Source organism: Ranitomeya imitator, chromosome 5 (genome assembly GCF_032444005.1).
Source record: "Ranitomeya imitator isolate aRanImi1 chromosome 5, aRanImi1.pri, whole genome shotgun sequence".
Lineage (NCBI taxonomy): Eukaryota > Metazoa > Chordata > Amphibia > Anura > Dendrobatidae > Ranitomeya > Ranitomeya imitator.
The window spans coordinates 498,932,079-498,956,246 of record NC_091286.1 but is presented as its reverse complement, the minus strand read 5'-3'; the positions used below and the strand labels follow the sequence as shown (position 1 = coordinate 498,956,246).

Sequence of the window (24,168 nt, the reverse complement as noted above, 5' to 3'; positions counted from 1 at the left end):
TTTATTCATTACCTTGTCAAGAACTAGGAAAAAATACACCATTATTATGTTGTGGTATTGGCATAAGTATAAGACTCATTACATCAATGATATATAATATTGTACCTTGAAGGATGCTCTTTATGATTGTCTCTGTGTGATCCACCAGTAGATCTGCTTTGGCGATCGCTACAAGAGAAATATAACTTGACATGTTTCTACAAAGTTCTTTGTTCCCTCTCTGGAGGAATCTTATTGCCACCGGGACGGCAAGGGACATCATTGAAGGTCTATTGTAGTTCTGCCAATACAAATTGCAAACATTCAATAATGTGAAAGTTGTTGAAAGCGGCAAAGTACAATATATCATCTCATCATATCGGGCAACACAGTTAAATATTATATGGCAATGAAACCAATGCAATAGTATCATAGACAAATGTCTCACTGATACCAAAAGTAGATTTAGACACCATCCTGCAAAGTGATCCAGTAAGTTGTTTCTTGTGTTTTGTACTTGGAATGTACTAAGTTCATCAGGATATTGGTGTCCCGTGTGAGATGATCTCACACACCTGTTAAAGGTTTAAAATTCTACCTCAACCATAAAATAGATGATAACTTGCTGATCATTCACTGGGACGTTCCCCTCCAGAGAACAGGGCTCTACAGTTCTAATTGTTGTCTTTGTGACTGATGTAGATAGCCGAGTACAGTGCACAATTATTTCTGTAGACAGTGAAGAGAGCCGTATTCCACATGTTCAATCTCTGCTCCATTCATAAGTCGCTCTACAAAGCCTTAGGGTACCGTCACACTATACGATTTACCTACGATCACGACCAGCGATATGACCTGGCCGTGATCGTAGGTAAATCGTAGTGTGGTCGCTGGGGAGCTGTCACACAGACAGCTCTCCAGCGACCAACGATGCCGAGGTCCCTGGGTAACCAGGGTAAACATCGGGTAACTAAGCGCAGGACCGCGCTTAGTTACCCGATGTTTACCCTGGTTACAAGCGTTAAACTAAAAAAAAAAAACAGCACATACTTACATTCTGGTGTCCGTCAGGTCCCTTGCAGTCTGCTTCCCGCACTCAGTGACTGCCGGCCGTAAAGTGAAAGTGAAAGCACAGCCGCTGTGCTCTGCTTTCACTTTACGGCCGGCAGTCACAGTGTGGGAAGCAGAGACGGCAAGGGACCTGACGGACACCAGAATGTAAGTATGTGCTGTTTGTTTTTTTTTAGTTTAACGCTTGTAACCAGGGTAAACATCGGGTAACTAAGCGCGGTCCTGCACTTAGTTACCCGATGTTTACCCTGGTTACAAGCGAACGCATCGCTGGATCGCATCGCTAGATCGCTAGATCGGTGTCACACACACCGATCTAGCGATGACAGCGGGAGATCCAGCGATGAAAGAAAGTTCCATACGATCTGCTACGACGTACGATTCTCAGCAGGATCCCTGATCGCTGCTGCGTGTCAGACACAGCGATATCGTAACGATATCGCTGGAACGTCACGAATCGTACCGTCGTAGCGATCGAAATGTTATAGTGTGACGGTACCCTTAGGCCGGGGTTACACTTGCGTGTGCAATGCAAGACACTCGCGTGAGTCTCTCGCATCAATACCCGGCACTGCCTCCTGCACTCAGACCAGAGGGTGCGGATGCATAGAAATGCATGCAGCTGAATGCTCCGGTCCTGAGTGCTGGTGGCATGCCAGGTATTAATGCGAGGGACTCACTCTGCACTGCACACGCAAGTGTGACCCCAGCCTTAATCTCAGGATCGGCAGGCTTCCCAGCAATTGGACTGATTCATCAGCAGTGGCATCATATCTGTAGTGCTCTGCCAATGTAGTAAACACATGCTGCTAAACCCATAGATTAGCTGCAGCGGTTACGAGTGCTGTGGATATGATGTCACCACTGCAGCCAATCAATAAAGACTGCAGCTGCAGAGAGGCACCGTTGGACTCGCAAGCATGCACAGAGGCTCAGTTTGCTATGTTATCAGTCTGTTTTTCCAAACAACTTTATTAACATTTTCAACCACAAGACATAGAAAGAGCAAGGTTAACACAAATGCAATAACATGAAACATTCATGAAGCATAAAAGTAAAAAGAGAACAAAATAAAATAACAAAACAATAAATACGGTAATTTCTTGGAAATATTTCCAGCCAGCGAGACCATTTTTTAAACAAGCAAGGAAAGGAGCCATTCAGTAACGCCAATTTTTGTTCATCGGATTTATGCAAAGCCAGTTTGTCAATAATTTGGCAAGGATTGGCAAGGGACAGGAGAATATCATCAGCATATAAACTGATTTTAAATTCCCTACAATCCGTGCAAATTCCCTCTATGGAGGCATTATCTCTAATGAGCTGGGCTAATGGCTCTATGGCAAGGGCAAAAAGCAATGGAGAAAGGGGGCAACCCTGCCCAGTACCATTAGAGATTGGAAATGGGGAGGAAAAGTGATTATTAATATACATTTTGCCTGAGGATCGGAATATAAAGCCATCATTTTATTTATAAAGTCCAAATCAAAGCCAAATTTTTGTAGGGAACATTTGAGAAAAGTCCAATTTAAGCGATCAAACGCTTTCTCTGCATCAAAGGAAATGAAAGTGGAGTTAATTTTTCAGGAATTAAGTAATTGAATAATATTTATCAGCCTCCTGGTACCTTCAATGGATTGCCGGTGCTTGATAAATCCAATCTGGTCCGTGGAAATTAATTTGGGCAAAATAAGGTTAAGGCGGTTAGCTAAGACTTTGGAATAAATTTTCAGTATTAATTAATGAAATGGGACGGTAATTACTTATTTGATCAGGACTAGAATGAGGCTTAGGAATAAGTATAATTGTAGCATCCAAATTTTCCCTAGGGAAAGAACCAACGGACGCAGCAACATTGAGAATTTGAATTAAATGGGGGACAAGAATTGCACGGAATGATTTATAATAATTATTGCTACAACGATCAGGATCAGGGGCCTTATAAGACTTCAATTGTTTTATTGTGTCACTAATCTCTTCTGCAATAAAAGGAGCAGCCAAAAAGTCAGCATCCATGGAATCAAGTTGTGGAAGATTGACAGAAGACAAAAAGTTATCAATAGATCTCGCACCTGGAATGGGAAGAGAGGGATCAGACCGCAAATTATATAATTGATTGAAATATTGTGCAAATTCATTTGTGATGTCCTGTGGGTGGGTGAGAGAAATGCCCTTAGGAGAAATGATCTTGTTGATTCGGTTACGTATTCTAACCTTTTTAATTTTATTGAACATAAAAAGAGTGGGCTTGTTAAGGGACATATAGTGATTGAGTTTTGATTGTTTGACCACAGAGTCATTAAATGAAAAAATTGTGGCCCTCAATTCATTCCTAAGATGGGATAAATCAGTCTAAGTTTTGGAATAAGGGGTGGGGCTATTGGCCAATGCCAGCTCCAACTCCTTCTCTTTAATCAAGACATGTAAACGTTTAATCTTTTGGTGGTTAAAATTTTTAATACGGGAGGAAATATGAATGAGAGTGCCACGTAGAACCACCTTGTGCGCGTTCCACTGGAGGAATGGCTTGGAAGGGTCATACATATTCTCAGAAAAATAAAGATCTAGAAATTTCATTATGGTATGTAGGATTTTGAAAAATAGAAGCATTACACTTCCACAACAGTTGATTATTGATAGAGTGACCTTCAGTCAATTTGGCAATGACAGGGGCATGATCCGAAATGGATTTATTACCAATGGATCTAAAGGAAAATCTAGGGAGCGAGAACACATCTGATAACATCAGATCAATGCGCGAAGCTGACAAATGGGAGTCAGAAAAATACGTGTATACCCTTGAAGTGGAGTTTAAACATCTAAAGATGTCATAAAGTTCATGAGTAAAAAGCCAATTATTAAAGGGAACCTTTCACCTGAATTTGGCGGGACAGGTTTGCGGTCATATGGCCTGGTTTTCGGGTGTTTGATTCACCCTTTCCTTACCCGCTGGCTGCATGCTGGCCGCACTATTGGATTGAAGTTCATGCTGTGTCCTCCGAAGTACATGCCAGCGCAAGGCAAGATTGCACAAAAACCCAAGTTGGGTAGGAGCACACCAAAGGAAGGTCCAGAGAGGTGTTCCTCGGTAGTCTGTCACATCGCCCGATTAGCAGAGCATTAGAGGATACTGAGGTAATCATAGAAACCTCACAGACACCAGGTAAAACAGGTAAACCAGAATAAAAGGCACTAAAAGCAAGAATTGTTTTAAAAATGTCATAAATCCACACAAATGTATTTAAAAAATAAAAAACACAATGTTTAAAAAGATAAATTGTAGTCCTGTAGTTTACTTTACCTCAGAAAATTAGTCACTCACAGGGACAAGCTGTTTGATGACGCCATTTTAAGTCTGTCATCTTCAAAACAGGATAAACAATCCTAGGATTATCTGATTAAGGCGAAAAATGCCTCAAAATGTGCACAATAAATTTCCGAATAAAAGTAAATATGAATGGAAGCAAAAATTTTCATAAAAGTCGCAAAATATGTTGCGTTAGAGGGTTACCTCAGGAGCTTGCACGTTTTGCGACCTACATCACCTGCGCCTAAGCCACGCCCCTTCTATGTTCTAAGTCTGTAAACCTATGGATTAATAACATTTGATCCAGTACAACTCCTTTGAATGCTAAAAACCCCGAATCTCGACTGATTGTTTATTTTGCTACTTTCCATAAAAAAATAAGTTTGGAAAATGCACATGCATGCATAAGAGAACAAATATGACTTCACCTACCCTGACTACTATTACACCTAAACTGTGCGCTCTTAAAATTAAAGAGTAAAAACAACATCCTAATAAATCAACAAGCCCAAGAACAGCTCTTCCCCTCTGCGAGGTGTGGAATTGTGAATGCTACCATTTGTAGAAAGTATAACTAAGAGCGAACATTGACCCTGACACTTCTTTTCCTAAGACCCCCCTCAAGGGAACTCGAAAAGCAAGCAATGATGGAACATTTTTTTCTTGGTGGGATTATTGTGTTATTACATATATAGTGTTACAGGTCAGCACCGGAAACATGATATTACTATTTAGCAATGTAAGTACAAGGAATTAGTTTGCAACATTCACAAAAAAAACCTTTATTACGAAATGGAATAGCTACTACTGTAATATAAATGTACTAATATAATAATAATATAGGGGGCGACTAAAATCCTGTGGGCCTCCTGGATTGCTATATGCAAGGTATGATACTATTATTCACCACCTAAATTAATGCCGAGGCCGCGATATATCATTTGGGTTTTTACTCCAAATTCTTCACAATGAAGGTTCAAGAATTTTGCGCAAGTTCAAAAATTATCTCCATTTTTATCTTTTTTTTCCCAGAAATTAGTTCTCTGTTTTTATCTTTAACCCTTTATGTCGCATGTGATACGTTTTGCAAAATGGCATAAAAATTGTGAAAAAATATCTGCCATACTTAAAATCACTCCAGGGGATAGTGAAGTACATTTGTGACTTTTCAAAAAGTCGCAAGGATGAATCAGCCCAAAGTGTATGGAAACTCTATACTTTGCCCATAATAAAAAAAATATGTAGGAAAAAAGAGAATACATATAAAACACACTGAAAAATAAGCACAAATAAAAAGATGAATATGGCGCAAACAAAAAAGGCAGAAAACACTTAAACACCTGCAAAATTGACAAAAAAAAGTGCAAATGTAATAATGAATTGGACCCTATATTTGTAGAATAGACTGATGTGGGGCACTTCCTACATGTACACTCTGTGCAATTGTATTGAGGCCCATTCAGACAGGTAAGCATCTCTGCTTGTTTTGGTGTGTTTTCATGAATTTTTCCTTTTTTGGTGTTTTTCATGTTAGAGTAGGACTGGCAAATGTAAGGACCCTTGACGCGGGTTGCTGGCTTACATATTATGGCCAGAATATCAACCAATACCTTACATATATTAATATGTTTTGTTTTGCACGTTGTATTTTTTGCAGGGTGCAGTTGGGCCCAAATGGTTCTGTACACTGTGGCCTCTGTTCACACAGGATGTATTGTAGCACTGGGCAGCCGGCCATAGGGCGTTACTAATAGGCTGGAGTCAGATGCTCTGCATTTCTTGTGTGAACACACCACATACAGAGTATGTATCTTAGTGCATTGGTGTACCACACGGCCAATCCCTGATTGAAGGCTGGCTGTTTCATTAGGTATTGCACCTGTGCATTTGCCATTTTACTTGGGTCCGCTGCACCCTGTCTGTGCAATTGTATTGAGGCCCATTCAGACAGGTAAGCATCTCTGCCTGTTTTTGGTATGTTTTCTTGCATTTTTCCTTTTTTGGTGTTTTACATGTACAGTATTGCCACAGTTCTGTGTGATAAAACTGCGCAGTCTCCTACAGTTTGATAAAACCATAGCAAATCACACAAAAACTAAAACATAGTACAAAACAAAAGTCACAGACTGAGGCCATGTATCAGCAATGTGTATTTGCACAAGATATTTACTATTCTTTCTTGTACATTGGTGACTCTAATTTCTTATGAGAATTATCATTTACCAAAATTGTGCATCAGAAAACTGACCTTATTGCGCATAGTAACAAAGCAAAGTGCAGGAGTCATTTAAGGGATTTTCCACTTTTTGGGGATATCTTGTTTTACATTAATGCATGCATGTTGGGCTAAATCATTTTTATTATGAAATTAAGGCTACTTTCACACTAGCGTCGTTCTGACGCTAGCAGTGAATGCGCCGCACAACGAAGGCAGCGGATGCATTTTTACAGCGCATCTGCTGCCCCGTTGTCAGGTGTGGGGAGGTGGGGGCGGAGTTATGGCCGCGCATGCGCGGTCGGAAAAAGCGGTCCGTCAGCAGCAAAAAGTAACGTTTTTTGCTCCCGGCGGACCGCCACAACATGGCGCAACCGTCGCACGACGGTTGCGACGTGTGTCAATGCGTCGTCAATGTTAGTCTATGGGGCAAAAACGCATCCTGCAGACAACTTTGCAGGATGCGTTTTCCCCCTAAACGACGCATTGCGAACGTATTGAAAAAAACGCTAGTGTGAAAGTAGTCTTAACTAAAAACTTTGCATCTTTGGAGTTTTGCAGGCTTTTTTATTTCCCTGCATATTCATACTTCATGCAGTCTGTGGTCATAAATCTGCAGACTGAGAGGTGCTCAGAAAAAGTCAGATAAAGGAATAACAAACTATTGTCACACCTTTCACAACAAACTCACTGATGGATTTTCGGTTAACTAATTCAGAACCCAGCAATAGATAATACAACGCAGGGCAAAAAAAATTATCAAACTCAATTGCAAAAAATGATTTTTTTTTTTTTAACCGTGAATACATGCATTTAAATAAAAAAAAATGTCCCTACAGATAGATGGCCTCTTAAACACTGCAATTTAAAAAATTAAAACTAAACTGTGATTGTTTCATATGGGCAACAATACTAGATTTTCTCATAAATGACTTCTGATAGTGGAAATGTATTTATACCTGTGCTCCATCTACATTTAGTGTTACACCAGAATAATTCGTTCCTGCAGTGTTTCATTTTGTAGTCAATTTTGATGCGACTTTAAAATATCACCTACTTTTTCTGACATATTCACATGTGTCCAGGAGTAGAAAACCATGATGGCTTGCTTCCATAAAAAGCACCATCAACATTCACGGGTCACGTCCGATATTGCAGCTTGGTTCTATTAGGGTATGTGCACACGTAGTTGGAATCACTGCGGATTTTTCCGCACCTGTTTTGAGAAATCTGCAGGTAAAAAGCACTGTGTTTCACCTGCGGATTTACTGCGGATTTTATGCGTTTTTTGTGCGGATTCCACCTTCAGTTTTACACCTGCGGATTCCTATTATGGAGCAGGAATCTGCACAAAGAATGAACATGCTGCGGAATAAACAATGCAGCGTTTCCGCGTGTTTTTTTTCCGCCGCATGTGCACTGCGGATTGTGTTTTCCATAGGTTTACATGGTACTGTAAACTCATGGAAAACAGCTGCGAATCCGCAGCTTCAAAACCGGTGCAGATCCGCAGCAAAATTTGCAACGTTTGCACATACCCTTAATGTGAATGGAGCCTCTTGTTTCTGATTCTGGACAACACCTTTAACTTAGGGCTACTAAAAATTCACTATAAGGCCAAGTTCACACAATAGAATTTTCAGTTCGAATGCAATCCATAAAAAAAAATGGACACCACTATGGATAGTGCTCATATTCAATGAGGCAGTACTGATGAGCATTTTTTTTCACATACCTAAGCCCCCTTCACACGTCTGTCTTTCAGGTCTGTATGGGGTCCGTTCTTTTGAGGGCCGCAAATATGGACACCCGCACATCCTTTGTATTCAATGATGTTGTGCACATGTCAGGTTCTTCACACGGACGATGTGTCCGAGTGTGAAAAACACAGAGATGTCAGTTTTTTTATCATCAGCATGGACAAAACGCGTGCCGCACACGTGCACACTGATGACACACAGATAACATCCATGTGTCATAAGCGTGACACGTACCGGTGCCTAAGAAGAAGCCGTACAATTCGCACTGTTCCCAGGTGACAGCTGCTGAAGGTAGCTCTCATGATTGTTTATTGGTCTACCAGAAATCAGAGCAACCAGGGGCTAATGATGGGAGTTGTATTCAGCAAAAACTCAGTGGACTCCAGCAAAATTTTCCCACAGTGCTAGCCGTGACCTCATTGAGGTCACCAAAGCTCATCCTTATGCTCACATTGAACTGCTCTTGAGACACAGCATCAGTGTCCAGCAGTAACCTCTATGACGTCACTTCTCATCACTGAAGCTGCGTTCACAGAAGCTCGTCGTGTCCTAGTTTTCAGCGTGAACGGCCGCATCATGGCACCATTCATTTTGAAAATCAGATGTCACAGTATGGATTATCTTCACATCAGACAGGTGAGGTGTTTATTTTGTTTTTTTACAGGGGACGTGGGCTTTAATGGAATAGTCATAAGGTGAGTATAATTTTATTTTTTATTTTTAAATGTGTTAAACAGGGTGTTTTGTTTTATTTTAAATAAAGGATTTTATTCTTGCTGTATTTTTGTTTAAATAGTTGTTATGGGTTAGTAATGAGGCATCTTATAGACACATCTCCATTACTAACCCCTGGGCTTGATGTCACCTGACAAAACAAAGGTGACATCAACCCCAACCCTATTGCTCCACTTGCCCCCTCCCCTGGGCAACTGATAAGAGCGAGGCTAAACATCAGGTTATGGATACACCATATCTGGGGAGGCTGAGGGCTGATGTTGGTAGACTGGGGATGGGGGCAATATCTCTGATCCCAGGCTATAAATATCAACCCACAGCTGTCTGTTTAGCCTTTGCTGATTTCAATTTATAGTGGGAGCTTACATCATTTTTTTTATAGGTCTCTTCGAAAATTCACCAGGAAAGTCTAAGCAAACAGCTGTGAGCTGTTATTAATAGCCTGGGAACCTTTTGGGATATTGCCTCTTTTCTAAGATTATTAACATTAGCCCCCAACCATGGGCTTTCACTCTGCTGGTTATGAAAATTACACAGGAACCCATTTTGTTTTTTAATTTAACTCTTTATTTTACACAGGAGGGACACAGCAGGTGCTGAATACAACTTCCATCATTGTTTCCTGATGGCGCTGATCGCAGGGAAACCAACAGAAAATGATGAGAGCTGCCTTCAGCAGCCAGCACCTGGGATTAGTGCGAACTTTACTGCTTTACCCAGGAGCTGGTACGTGTCACACGGACTGCACACAAATGACACACAGATACACGAACACATACAGAAAACGGACACACGGATGTCACACAGATGTCACATATGTACATTTGGATGGCACACAAACCATGGATCTCACCAGTATTAGTTTTTCCTGTACAGAAATCAACAGGACATATGAAGGAAGCCATTCTGTGCATGAAAAAATTGCAGCATGAAACAGTTATTTTTTGTGTCAGATGAAAATCACCTAAAGGGTTTTTTTCCACAAATAAAGTTAATTTTAATGTTGATTTTAATCGATGCATCTTGTAATAATTTCCACAATTGGATGTGTTAAAAGAAAATGTTCCTGTGCTGCGATAATCTTATAAATGTGCCCCTGCTGTGTACTGTGTAAGGGTATGTTTCCATGTTCAGGAAACGCTGCGTGTTTGACGCTGCGTTGAGTCGCAGCGTCAAACACGCAGCGTCCAGATGTTACAGCATAGTGGAGGGGATTTTATGAAATCCCGTCTCCACTATGCGTGGTAACACGCATCCGGCGGCCCTGCGATTCCGGACATGCGGCACGTCTCTTTAGATCGCAGCATGTCCGTTTACCTTGCGGCGACACTGCGCCGCCACAAGGTAAAACACAGGGCCCTATGTGTGGGGTGCGATGATTCCGGATGTGTGCAATGAACACATCCAGCATCATCCCGTCTATGAAGGGGGCGGAGCTTTGGGCAGAGCGAGTTTTCCGCTCCGTCCAAAGCGCCGGCCATCCTGAACGTGGACACGTACCCTAATGGCTGTGTCTGATCATGCAGGGACATTGTCTGATCATACCACATCTCCTGGGAATGGGAGGAAGCAAAATAGTGTACAAACAGGACAGCATGGGATCACAGCTCATTTTTGTGAGGTACAGTAAATCATTTCCCTATCTGTTTTTAAAAAATGTTTTACCTCAAAAAATAATTATTTGTGATTTCATGCTGTGATTTACTTCACAAAAAGAATCAGCTGTGATCTCGTGCTGTAATGTCAGCATATTCTTTTGCCTCCTCCCATCCCCAGGAGCTGTGGTATGATCAGAACATGTTCCTGTACAGTCAGACACAGACATTACACAGTACACAGCAGGGGCACATTTATAAGATTATCTCAGCATAGGAACATTTTATCTAAATACATCTAATTGTGGAACCTATTATTATTCCAAGATCTACTGATCAAAATGAACTTTGCTCATGGGAAAACCACTTTAAGGCTGCCGTCACACTAGCAGTATTCGGTCAGTATTTTACATCAGTATTTGTTAGCCAAAACCAGGAGTGGAACAATTAGAGGAAAAGTATAACAGAAACATATGCACCACTTCTGTATTTATCACCCACTCCTGGTTTTGGCTTACGAATACTGATGTAAAATACTGACCAAATACTGCTAGTGTGACGGCAGCCTAAGTCTATGTGTGTAAAAAAAAAAAAAAAAAAAATTCCATGCATACAGTATAGCATTATTTGACAATAATGTGGTCTTGTAAATTTTTCATAAGTTTATATTTTTAATAACATACAATTTTTTTTTCTATGCTCCTCTGAAATTTGCCTTAAGACACAGTCCATAGAAAAACTTTAGTCACCAGTACTTTTTTTAAAAAATTGCAGCATGCTGGGATTTTTAATGTTTTTTTTTAAATAGCAGCTACTTTTTTCTTTCTTCAGAATCATTAAACTCTCTTGAACCACAGCCATTAATGCTTTCATTAGATAAATAAAACATTTTATTACCGTATAATAGTCTAAATGTAGTCCTATATTTAGCAAAAACTAAAATAGGTGCATTTGGGATTTTTGTCCCAAACTTTTACTTACTTGTAGTATACAGCTCATGATGTCAGATGCAATCTTTGCATGAGGAGTATCTTCATCTTTTGTTGCCGATTTAAGATTATGCTCCAGACATGACTCCCACAGAGACACCAGAGCTTCCCCATGCTTCTCAATAGAATCCGTCTCTCTTATCGCTGTTGTGATACGCGTGATACAAATCTCTACAACTGCTTGATCGTTGTCATTACTCTGGTAATCCTGTATTTTATTATGAGACATGCATGAATTTTTAGTAAACATAACAGATTACTTGTCAACTCAACACATAAAAATGAAAATCCTGATCTTAAAGTTTTTGGCCCCTACTATCCTATCACTGGGGTAGGTCCTCAGTATAAGGTTGGTATGGTTATGAATCCCAGAAACCCCCATGACCAGTTGTTATATAACCTCTGTGGGTGACAGATATAACTTAAGCAGATCTGCAGTACCTGGTAGAGGCTCCCAGTGTATGGAGCTGTTGTATTCTGCTCCCTGCAGTGGTTACATCCATCTGCTGCCGAAGTTGATAACAGCTGGTCGGTGAGGGTGTTGGGTTTCGGACTGCCACAATTTAAAATTTTTAACTTAACCTAGAGTTAGGTAATCAATATGAAAGTAGTGAGCAACTTTCTTTAACTTTAACTGCTTAAGAAATTAGAGATTCACAACCACTTTGGTTCAAGAGCCATATTGTCAGAACTTGTGGCCTGGTAATTGATTGTAGCCCCAATTCATTCCTGTCTTGATTACTATAAATGGGATAATAGAAAATATCAGCCGTGCTGCTTACCAATTGCAGATTGCAGCAGGCATCTTAAATCAGGCCATACCCACACCAGCAGCCATATAAAGTCAGGCCACACCCACACCAGTGGCCATCCTAAGTCAGACCCTACCCACACCAGCGGCCATCTTAAGTCAGGACACACCCATACCAGTGGCCATCTTAGGTCAGGCCACACCCACACCAGTAGCCATCTTAAGACAGGGCACACACCAACAGCCATCTTGGGTAAGGGCACACCCACACAGACAGCCATTTTAGGTAGGGGCATTTTAGCTCCTTTATTATCTGGCATATACACACAGGGTGAGGACGAAAAGGAGGAAGAAACAGCTAAGAAGGAAGATGTAGAATCCCCTTATGCTACAACCTTACCAACGCTACAGAACAAATCAGACCCCAGCAGTAGCACAGTGGGACTAGAGCACACCAGGCAAGAGAGATCTATGCTCCTATATAGTGATAATACTCCAAGCAGAACGGAATCTATGTGTGACAACTACCAAGCTCTTATATGTGACACTTGCTGACCAACTCCTTTTTCCTAGACGCACTGCTCTTACAAATGACAATTACCAACAAGCTCCTTCTCCTAGACGTAGCTCCTGCTACGTAAGCTGGAAGCCCCAGGAAGCTGCGACTCTGAACAGTTTACCAGATCCGGATGGGCATCCTATGCCCTTCCTCCAGAAAATGAGCCAGATACACATAATACACACTGCCTCATGGATAGACCTGATTGGATTCACTGAAATTAAAGCAGGAGATTCTTTCTGGCCTGTGATGGAATCGGCCTTAAAACCTGAGGCTTGGCCACTGGACTGGTTCACATCATGGTAATCAGGGCAGAGCTCCCATGACAAGCTCCATGCCTGAGCCAAAAGACCGCCAACAGACCGGGCCACCTCTTTGCAGGATACCATGCAGGAAAAAGGTGAAACTGAGGAAAAAAATTTCCACAGATTAAACAAAATGTTCACAGATCTGGGGTTCGATCTCAATAGGAAAGCCCATCACCAGGTCTTTGTACAAGCCTTTGTTCAAGACCTCCAAGAGCCGATACATATACTGTAGATCACAAGGTCATAGTATCGGAGGCTAGACTCAGACTTACTCCACACAGTGGCAAAAGGGCTGGATATGAATCAGCCAGCCAGGTCTCGCACAAAGCTTCTGGTGTCACAAGACCCTCCCATAACACAAATTCACAAAGGCCTAGGATCACCTGCTACAACTGTGGCAAGGTAGGACCTCTGAAAAGGAACTAAAGATTATCTCCTCTGAGGAGGGAGTCAAAATAGCAGTGGCAGTCACAGCAGCCACAGGGGCTACCTGGACCCCAGCCACAATAGGACATTGGCAAGCCGGATCCACAACAGACACCAGGACCACTTATACTCTTAAACTCTACAAAACAGCCAAGTGGACCAACATCTACCATCCAGATAGAGGTTGAGGATAAACCCCTCAATTTCCTGGTGGATACATATTCAGACAGAAGTGTAATCGGGAACATTGACTTAAAAGACTCGGATTGTCTCACAGATGAAGTGGTGCCTTGTGTAGGGGTGGATGGTAACACACGGTATACTCCAATGACCAGACCCTTACACATAGGCCTGCAACCCACACAGAGTATGTTGTCTCAACTAGTAGTCTCATCATCAACCTGCGCTGTAAATATGCTGGGATCAGATCTACTGTCTAATCTCCAAGTCAGCATTCTATTTCATGAGGATGGAACTGTCACCCTTACCACTCCACTCTCACAGGTACACTCAGCAGAAGTGTATGGCCTCTCCTCTCTACAGGACATACGTGTAGACTCAGTAGATGCTAAGCTGATGGCACAAGTCCAAGACACACTGTGGGCACAAGGCCCAGAAGACATTGTCAGGCTCCAGGTCCAGCCTGTGAAAGTGGAACTGAAACCAGGAGCCCTGCTACCATGAAAATCACAATACCCACTCTCCATTCCACAATTTGCTGCTATTATCCAACAACTCAAAATCTACCTTCTGGAATGGAGCAATCATCCCAAATCACCTTGCAATACCCCATTATTTTCAGTGAAAAAGAAAACACCAAAGAGGCAACCTACCAAGTTCCGCATGTTAAATGACTTGCATGCTGTCGATGAAGCCACAGTACTGGACACACCAATTGTGCCAAACCTACAGACTCTGCTGTCATCAATCCTGCCTACCTCTCCATGGTTCACTGTGATTGATTTGGCCAATGCCTTCTTCAATATTCCACTACACCCTGACAGCCACTACTTGTTTGCTATCATACATGAGGGCCAACAATATACTTGGACTGTGATGCCTCACGGGGCACAAAATAGCACCTCCATGTCCACCCAGGCCATGACCACAGGCCTGTAACCCTGGAAGATGACCCATCCCACTGGCAGTCTTCTACAGTATGTTGATGACCACCTCCTCTGCCCCAACACCAAGGCAGAAGCACAGTGGGAGTCCATCTCCTTACTTCAGTTCATGGCAAACAATGGATGCAAGGCATCCAAAGGCAAACAATGGATGCAAGGCATCCAAAGATAAACTGCAGTTCTGCCCGGAAAAAAGCTGTGTTCCTAGGACACTGCATCTCCCACCAAACAAAACACCTGACTGAAGACAGCAAAGCAGCTGGGCTGAACATACCTCTGCCAACAAAGCCAATGCAGCTAAAGTCCTTCCTTCGACTTGTATCCTACTGCCATCCCTAGATTCTTTGATGCCTCTACTGTTGTGAATTCTGCTTTTGGGCTCCCTCCGGTGGTTGTAGGTGGTAATGCAGTTGTCCCTGGGCTGCAGTCTTGGACAGGTGTATCTGCTTATTGCAATTCTGACTGGGGTATTTAGGTTTGCAGGACTCATTGGTCCTTGCCAGTTGTCAATGTTTCTTGGGAAGTGTTGGATCTTTGTCTGGCTTCTCCTGCTTAGCTGCCAATAAAGCAGAGATAAGTGTCTGTTTCTTTTTCTGTGGCACACAAGCTGTGTGCTTATATTCTGTGCTATTCATTTGTTTTCTCTTGTCCAGCTTAGACTGTGTCAGTGTTTTCTCAGTCTTGTTGGATTCTCTGGAGTTGCAGATATACACTCCACATCTTTAATTAGATGGTGGAGTTTTTGTATTTTCTGCTGTGGATATTTTTGGAAGGATTTTAATACTGACCGCTTAGTATCCTGTCCTATCCTTTCCTATTTTAGCTAGAGTGGCCTCTTTTTTGCTAAATCCTGTTTCCTGCCTGCGTGCGTCTTTTCCTCTACTACTCACAGTCAATATATGTGGGGGGCTGCCTATCCTTTGGGGTTCTGCTCTGAGGCAAGGTAGAATTCCTATTTCCATCTATAGGGGTATTTAGTCCTCCGGCTGTGTTGAGGTGTCTAGGATTTGTTAGGCACACCCCACAGCTACTTCTAGTTGCGATATTAAGATCAGGATTTGCGGTCAGTATAGTTACCACCTACTCCAGTGAATGTTTTCATGCTGCTCCAAGGTCACCTGATCATAACAGTACAACTGGCCAACAATGAGTTAAATGCATCTCAGAAGAAGGAAAGAAAGGTCTTGAGCCATTTCTTTTTCTTCAGTCTGCTTTGTCTTCTCCTCTTTATCTCTGGGTGGCTGAGGAGCCTTGTGGTAGCATGAATTTTCAGGAATTAGCTTCTCGTGTAGACCAGCTTGCTGCTTGGGTACAGGGTATTTCTGATTATATTGTTCAGACTCCTGTTTTAGAACCGAAGATTCCTACTCCTGATTTGTTTTTTGAGACCTCGATCCTCTGGTGATTCCTTTCAGCAGGTTAAAATCATCATCTCCCTGCTGCGTGACGATCCACAGGATTAAACATCTTCCCTGGAATCTGGGAATCCGCCTTTGCTTAATGTAGACTCCTTTTTTCAGGCTTTAGGATTATTATATGATGAACCTAATTCTGTGGATCAAGCTGAGAAGACCTTGTTGGCCCTGTCTCAGGGTCAAGAGGCGGCAGAATTGTATTGTCAGAAATTCAGAAAATGGTCTGTGTTGACTAAATGGAATAATGATGCTTTGGCGGCAATTTTCAGAAAGGGTCTTTCTGAATCCATTAAAGATGTTATGGTGGGGTTTCCCACGCCTTCCGGTCTGAGTGATTCTATGTCTCTGGCCATTCAGGTTGACCGGCGCTTGCGGGAGCGCAGAACTGTGCGCGCTGTGGCGTTATCCTCAGAGCAAATTCCTGAGCCAATGCAGTGTGATAGGATTCTGTCTAGAACGGAACAACAAGGTTTCAGACGTCAGAATAGGTTGTTATTATTGTGGCGACGCTTCTCATGTCATTTCTGTCTGCCCTAAGCGGACAAAGAGGATCGCCAGTTCATTTACCATCAGTACTGTACAACCTAAATTTCTGTTATTTGTGTCCTTGATCTGCTCATTGTCATCATTTTCTGTCATGGCGTTTGTGGATTCAGGCGCCGCCTTGAACTTAATGGACTTTGAGTTTGCCAGGTGTTGTGATTTTCCCTTACAGCCTTTGCAGAACCCTATTCCTTTAAGGTGCATTGATGCTACACCCTTGGCTAAAAATAAGCCCTAGTTTTGGACACAGGTGACCATGCACATGGCACCAGCCCATCAGGAAGATTGTCGATTTCTGGTGTTGCATAATTTGCATGATGCTATCGTGCTGGGTTTTCCTTGGTTGCAGGTACATAATCCTGTGTTGGATTGGAAGTCCATGTCTGTGACTAGTTGGGGTTGTCAGGGGGTTCGTAATGATGTTCCTTTGATGTCAATATCCTCTTCTTCCTCTTCTGAAATTCCAGAGTTTTTGTCTGATTTTCAGGATGTATTCGATGAGCCCAAGTCCAGTTTCCTTCCACCGCACAGGGACTGCGATTGTGCTATTGACTTGATTCCAGGCTGTAAGTTTCCTAAGGGTCGACTTTTCAACCTGTCTGTGCCTGAACATACCGCCATGCGGAGCTATATTAAGGAGTCTTTGGAGAAAGGGCATATTCGACCATCTTCTTCACCGTTGGGAGCGGGGGTTCTTTTTTGTTGCTAAAAAAGATGGTTCCTTGAGACCTTGTATTGATTATCGCCTCTTGAATAAAATCAAGGTCAAGTTTCAATACCCTTTACCTTTGCTTACTGATTTGTTTGCTAGGATTAAGGGAGCTAGTTGGTTTACGAAGATTGACCTTCGGGGGGCATATAATCTTGTTCGTATTAAGCAGGGTGATGAATGGAAAACTGCGTTTAACACGCCCGAAGGCCATTTTGAATACCTTGTGATGCCATTCGGGCTCACTAATGCTCCGTTTTTCAGTCCTTCATGCATGATATCTTCCGGACTTATCTTGATAAATTCTTGATTGTATATTTGGACGATATTTTGATGTTTTCCGATTATTGGGAGTCTCACGTGCAACAGGTCAGGATGGTATTTCAGATCCTTCGTGACAATGCTTTGTTTGTGAAAGGGTCTAAGTGTCTCTTTGGGGTGCAGAAGGTTTCTTTTTTGGGCTTTATTTTTTCTCCCTCGTCTATAGAGATGGATCTGGTTAAGGTTCAGGCCATTCATGATTGGATTCAGCCCACATCCGTGAAGTGTCTTCAGAAATCTTTGGGTTTTGCAAATTTTTATCGCCGTTTCATTGCTAATTTTTCCAGCGTGGTTAAACACTTGACCGATTTGACGAAGAAAGGCGCTGATGTGGGGGGCGTGGCTTGCGGAGGGAAGGGAGAAGTACTACTTGTTAGGAGCTCCTGCAATTCCCTTCAAAAAAAGCATACAATAGCAGACTAAAAGTGGATTTATTTATTTCAAAAGAGACAAGAACATGCCTGGACCCACTTGTAACTTCAAAAAACCGGATCCATAACGGAAAAACCCTCTTTTGGGACAGCGGAATACCAGGAGACCCGACGGAGGCCTAACAACGCAGGCAGGAAGTCGGACCAGGCCTGCACCTCACGTGCTGGCACAGCGCCTAATCCCGAAGAAACTTGCCACTACAAAAAGCCGTCCGGCACTTGTGGCTGATCCCGGCAAAGAGCCCCGACGCACTAAAGCCCTTGGGACGAACGGGGATCTTGTGGCTGGGACCGGCAAGAAGGCGGCGACTTCCAGCACAGGGAGAGGACAAGGAGGAACCAGAGAGGATTCGGCGGCTGAGCAGCTGCCGAAGCCCGCAACATCATCTCCAGCTGGACCGCAACACAGAGGAGGACTGATCAATAAACCCCGGCTTGCGGAAACCTTTGGAGAGCTAGGTGGTGACTCGGCATGGACCAGAAAGGCAGCGGGGATTACAAGCTCCGGGAGAGGATGGGGACAAGCCGAGGAGAGACCGGCGGTAAATCTGAAGCCGGCGCCCGGCGCGACACCCTCGGTTGGACAGAAGCACGGAAGAGGCTTAAGGTATGAAGCGCCGGCATTTGTGCCGAGATCGCAGATGGAGGGGGAATCCCAGATGCAGGGGGAGGTGGAGGCGGCGGCAGCGCAGGAGAGCTCATCGGGGAACCAGCATCGGCCTGGAAAGCTGCATATACTCCGGGCTAAAGACTGTCCCCTTGCTACCGCTGTTAATAAGGGAGGACAAATACCACATATACCCAGCAGTGGGGCCAAACAGTCGGCTGAGCTGGTAAGCGGCTCCTACTTATTTGAGATCCCTTGCACTGTGTCCATTTGTGCTGATCGTACTAATAAAGATCAATCATACTCAGGGGAAACCAGGGGGAAATCTGTTCTTAAAGGCACAGTACACCAGGAACCCTCTGAATACAGTGATCATTGTCCAGACCAAAACCTGGAGCCTGCCTCTGTCTCTGCCAACCCTGCTGAACAAGCCTTGCAATGTAAATTTGACAACATATGCCCCCCTCTTCATGCAATTACAAAGAACAAAAAAGAGGATTTTGAAGGTATAAATATGAACAGCCCTTCCAGTCACATTGAAGATTCATCGGATGGTCCCAAAATAAAAGACATAACCTCTTACAAGCAGGAATGCATAGATCTATTGTCAAAGATGGATTTCTTACATGAAAATAATATCCGAAACTCCCCTCTGGTTAATCATGATAATAAAGTCCCGACAGATAATTTGGACGATTCGCTTACTTCACTAAACAGTCTGGAAAGCTTACATACAGATGAATACTATGTAGGTACAGGTTCATCTATATCTGGGGAGAGTGATTTTTCTGACTCATCTCTATCTACTTATTCTTCCAATAAAATGGCGGCTACACATGTAAAGTCTAAAGCCAATGGAGAACTTGATCATGGGTGGTCACCTTCTAACCTACTAATGATTGACAGTATCCCTGCATCCGATAATCAACCTACAGTGGGTTTTATGGTTAACATTCTTACAGCTCTTTTAACCTCTGTTGAACACCTGGGAAAGCAGGTCTTTGGAAAAAATGTAAATGAGTTTCTAAAAGGTCTTGGGGCACAGTTTTCGGACACAAAGGAAATTAATAATACCATAGCTTCAGAAACCTTTATTAAAAAAATATTTAGAGACTCATTATTGCAAATGGTCAACGTCACTCACTCAACCTCCTCCGGAGTGTCCGTCAATCCAGCCTCAGATTCAGACACAGCAATTGTCCTTAAAAAGAACATAGTCATAGTAACATAGTAACATAGTAACATAGTTAGTAAGGCCGAAAAAAGACATTTGTCCATCCAGTTCAGCCTATATTCCATCATAATAAATACCCAGATCTACGTCCTTCTACAGAACCTAATAATTGTATGATACAATATTGTTCTGCTCCAGGAAGACATCCAGGCCTCTCTTGAACCCCTCGACTGAGTTCGCCATCACCACCTCCTCAGGCAAGCAATTCCAGATTCTCACTGCCCTAACAGTAAAGAATCCTCTTCTATGTTGGTGGAAAAACCTTCTCTCCTCCAGACGCAAAGAATGCCCCCTTGTGCCCGTCACCTTCCTTGGTATAAACAGATCCTCAGCGAGATATTTGTATTGTCCCCTTATATACTTATACATGGTTATTAGATCGCCCCTCAGTCGTCCTTTTTTCTAGACTAAATAATCCTAATTTCGCTAATCTATCTGGGTATTGTAGTTCTCCCATCCCCTTTATTAATTTTGTTGCCCTCCTTTGTACTCTCTCTAGTTCCATTATATCCTTCCTGAGCACCGGTGCCCAAAACTGGACACAGTACTCCATGTGCGGTCTAACTAGGGATTTGTACAGAGGCAGTATAATGCTCTCATCATGTGTATCCAGACCTCTAGTCCCGGGTGCTGATCAAGTTTTACCGTTAATCGCTGACTCACTAGACAAAATTAAAAAAGATATAGCTTCTCTCAAAACCAGCCTATCTGACTACGAAGATTTCAGGAGAAAAAATAATGTAAAAATCAGGGGGATCCCTGAATCAATTCAGACACGCCAACTGAAAGGATACATCCTCTCAATGGCTACTCACTTTTTCCCTAATGTGGACGAGAACTGTTTGATCGAAAAAGCTTTCAGGGTGCGTAGACCACCCTCCCTGCCACAAGATCTGGCAAGGGACGTTATCGTTTCATTCTACCCAAATTGGATAAAAAAACGCACTGTTCGGATTGTCAAATGACCCAAAATTCGTTGCATCCCCATACGGCGGCTTAGTCTTCTTTAAGGATTTATCAAAAGACACGTTAAAAAAAAAAGGAAAGCTCTCTCCCAATTTACATCTGACCTCCGACGAGCTGGGATTTCCTACATCTGGACTAGATCCTCGATTCTCCAAGTCAAATATGCGACAAACTTCTTTTATGTTTCTTCTCAAGAAGAAGGAAACGAGTTCCTTGAATACACTGGATTAAAATTCAAAGGCCTATCCTGAAGTATCTTTCTTACAATACTGGTCCGCTGACCTACCCGAAAAAGCGTAAAAAAAACGTAATTAACATTTCATAATCACAGGTTACGGTGGCTAAAATCTTCTTCTTCTTTTTCCACTTTATAGCACCCTTTTGATTGAGCCGAACTTTTACCCCATTAACACTGGATTTTTAAGACTCTTCCAGTGGAAGGTCTGGGATCGCCGAAAGGCGACCCCAGGCCAGGCAGATTTGCATTTATTAGAATAACATTCATAAATAGCGTCGTTCAGGCCTCTGACATTTCTTATAGACTAGATAATATAATACAGCATATTTTAAGCTTTTCAGATGCTTTATAGTTTGTATAGTATGCTACTGATTTGTTTTTTTTCTCGGCAAAATTTGGTGTGTGCATATATGTTTATTTGCCTTTTAGGTATGGACCCTAAGCAACCAACACTTGTCTAAATAGGCTTTAAAATGACTACATGCATACCTATTTTTATTTATCTTACCTTTCCCCGCACCCTTTTCATTACCCTCCCTCCCTCTTCCTTTCCCTAAAATGCAAAACATGCTACAAGCTACTGAAAAATGCATGATAAAAGTTTTAAAATGTTAATAAAAATATTGAAAAGAAAGGCACTGATGTGGCGAATTGGTCCTCTGCAGCTGTCTCTGCCTTTCAGGAGCTTAAACGTCGATTTACTTCTGCTCCGGTGTTGCGCCAACCGGATGTTTCTCTTCCGTTTCAGGTTGAGATTGACGCTTCTGAGATTGGGGCAGGGGCCGTTTTGTCTCAGAGGGATCCTGTTGGTTCCTTAATGAAACCGTGTGCCTTCTTTTCCCATAAGTTTTCACCTGCTGAACGCAATTATGATGTCGGAAATCGGGAGTTGTTGGCTATGAAGTGGGCGTTTGAGGAATGGCGACACTGGCTTGAGGGAGCTAAGCACCGTATTGTGGTCTTGACCGATCATAAGAATTTGATTTACCTCGAGTCTGCCAAACGGCTGAATCCTAGACAGGCTCGATGGTCCTTGTTTTTTTTTTCCCGTTTTGATTTCGTGGTTTCGTACCTTCCGGGTTCTAAGAATATTAAGGCTGATGCCCTCTCTAGGAGTTTTTTGCATGATTCTCCTGAGGTCTTAGAACCGGTCGGTATTCTGAAAGAAGGGGTGGCCCTTTCTGCCATTTCCCCTGATTTACGACGGGTTCTTCAGGAATTTCAGGCTGACAAACCTGACCGCTGTCCTGTGGGGAAACTGTTTGTTCCTGACAGATGGACTAGTAGAGTGATTTCTGAGGTTCACTGTTCCGTGTTGGCTGGTCATCCTGGCATTTTTCGTACCAGAGATTTGGTTGGTAGGTCCTTTTGGTGGCCTTCTTTGTCACGTGATGTGCGTTCTTTTGTGCAGTCCTGTGGGACTTGTGCGCGGGCCAAGCCTTGTTGCTCCCGTGCTAGTAGGTTGCTTTTGCCATTGTCGGTCCCTGAGAGGCCCTGGATGCATATTTCTATGGATTTTATTTCCGATCTTCCTGTTTCCCAGAAGATGTCTGTTATCTGGGTTGTTTGTGACCGATTCTCTAAGATGGTTCATTTGGTGCCTTTGCCTAAATTGCCTTCCTCTTCGGATTTGGTTCCGTTGTTTTTTCAGCATGTGGTCCGTTTGCATGGAATTCCTGAGAATATTGTGTCCGACAGAGGTTCCCAGTTTGTTTCTAGGTTTTGGCCGGCCTTTTGTGCTAGGCATTGGGCATTGATTTGTCTTTTTCTTCTGCATTTCATCCTCAGACAAATGGCCAGACCGAGCGAACTAATCAGACTTTGGAGACTTATTTGAGATGCTTTGTGTCTGCTGATCACGATGATTGGGTGGCTTTCTTGCCATTGGCCGAGTTTGCCCTTAATAATCGGGCTAGTTCGGCTACTTTGGTTTCGCCTTTCTTTTGTAATTTTGGTTTTCATCCTCGTTTTTCTTCTGGGCAGGTTGAGCCTTCTGACTGTCCTGGTGTGGATTCTGTGGTTGACAGGTTGCAGCAGATTTGGGCTCATGTGGTGGACAATTTGGTGTTGTCTCAGGAGGAGGCTCAACGTTTTGCTAACTGTCGTCGGTAAGTTGGTTCCCGGCTTCGGGTTGGGGATCTGGTCTGGTTGTCTTCCCGTCATGTTCCTATGAAGGTTTCTTCTCCTAAGTTTAAGCCTCGGTTTATTGGTCCTTATGGGATTTCTGAGATTATTAATCCGGTGTCTTTTCGACTGGCGCTTCCGGCCTCTTTTGCTATCCATAATGTCTTCCATAGATCTTTATTGCGGAAATATGTGGAGCCCGTTGTTCCCTCTGTTGATCCTCCGGCCCCTGTGTTGGTTGATGGGGAGTTGGAATATGTTGTTAAGAAGATTTGGGATTCCCGTTTTTTGAGGCAGAAGCTTCAGTACCTTGTCAAATGGAAGGGTTATGGCCAGGAGGATAATTCTTGGGTTTTTGCCTCTGATGTCCATGCCGCTGATTTGGTTCGTACCTTTCATCTGGCTCATCCTGATCGGCTTGGGGGCTCTAGTGAGGGTTCGGTGACCCCTCCTCAAGGGGGGGTACTGTTGTGAATTCTGCTTTTGGGCTCCCTCCGGTGGTTGTGGGTGGTAATGCAGTTGTCCCTGGGCTGCAGTCTTGGACAGGTGTATCTGCTGATTGCAATTCTGACTGGGGTATTTAGGTTTGCATGACTCATTGGTCCTTTCCAGTTGTCAATGTTTCTTGGGAAGTGTTGGATCTTTGTCTGGCTTCTCTGTTGTGAATTCTGTGGTCACAAGTGGTATTGCAGTCTCTGGGCGTCCTCCCTCAGGTGTTTTGGTGAGCTCGTTGGCTGCCTTGCTATTTAGCTCCACCTGAG

The 24,168-nt window shown here is 43.0% G+C and overlaps 1 protein-coding gene across 1 annotated transcript in view; it reads right to left on the bottom strand.

Moving 5' to 3' along the window:
- Positions 1-24,168, bottom strand: part of VEPH1 (ventricular zone expressed PH domain containing 1) — an 881,348-nt gene that overhangs the window by 844,971 nt on the left and 12,209 nt on the right. Inside the window, exons 2-3 of the mRNA XM_069726749.1 lie at positions 11,644-11,859; positions 106-280 (exon numbers count right to left, since the gene is read on the bottom strand). Coding sequence (XP_069582850.1) covers positions 106-280; positions 11,644-11,859 — 391 coding nt within the window. The remainder of the gene's footprint in view (positions 1-105; positions 281-11,643; positions 11,860-24,168) is intronic.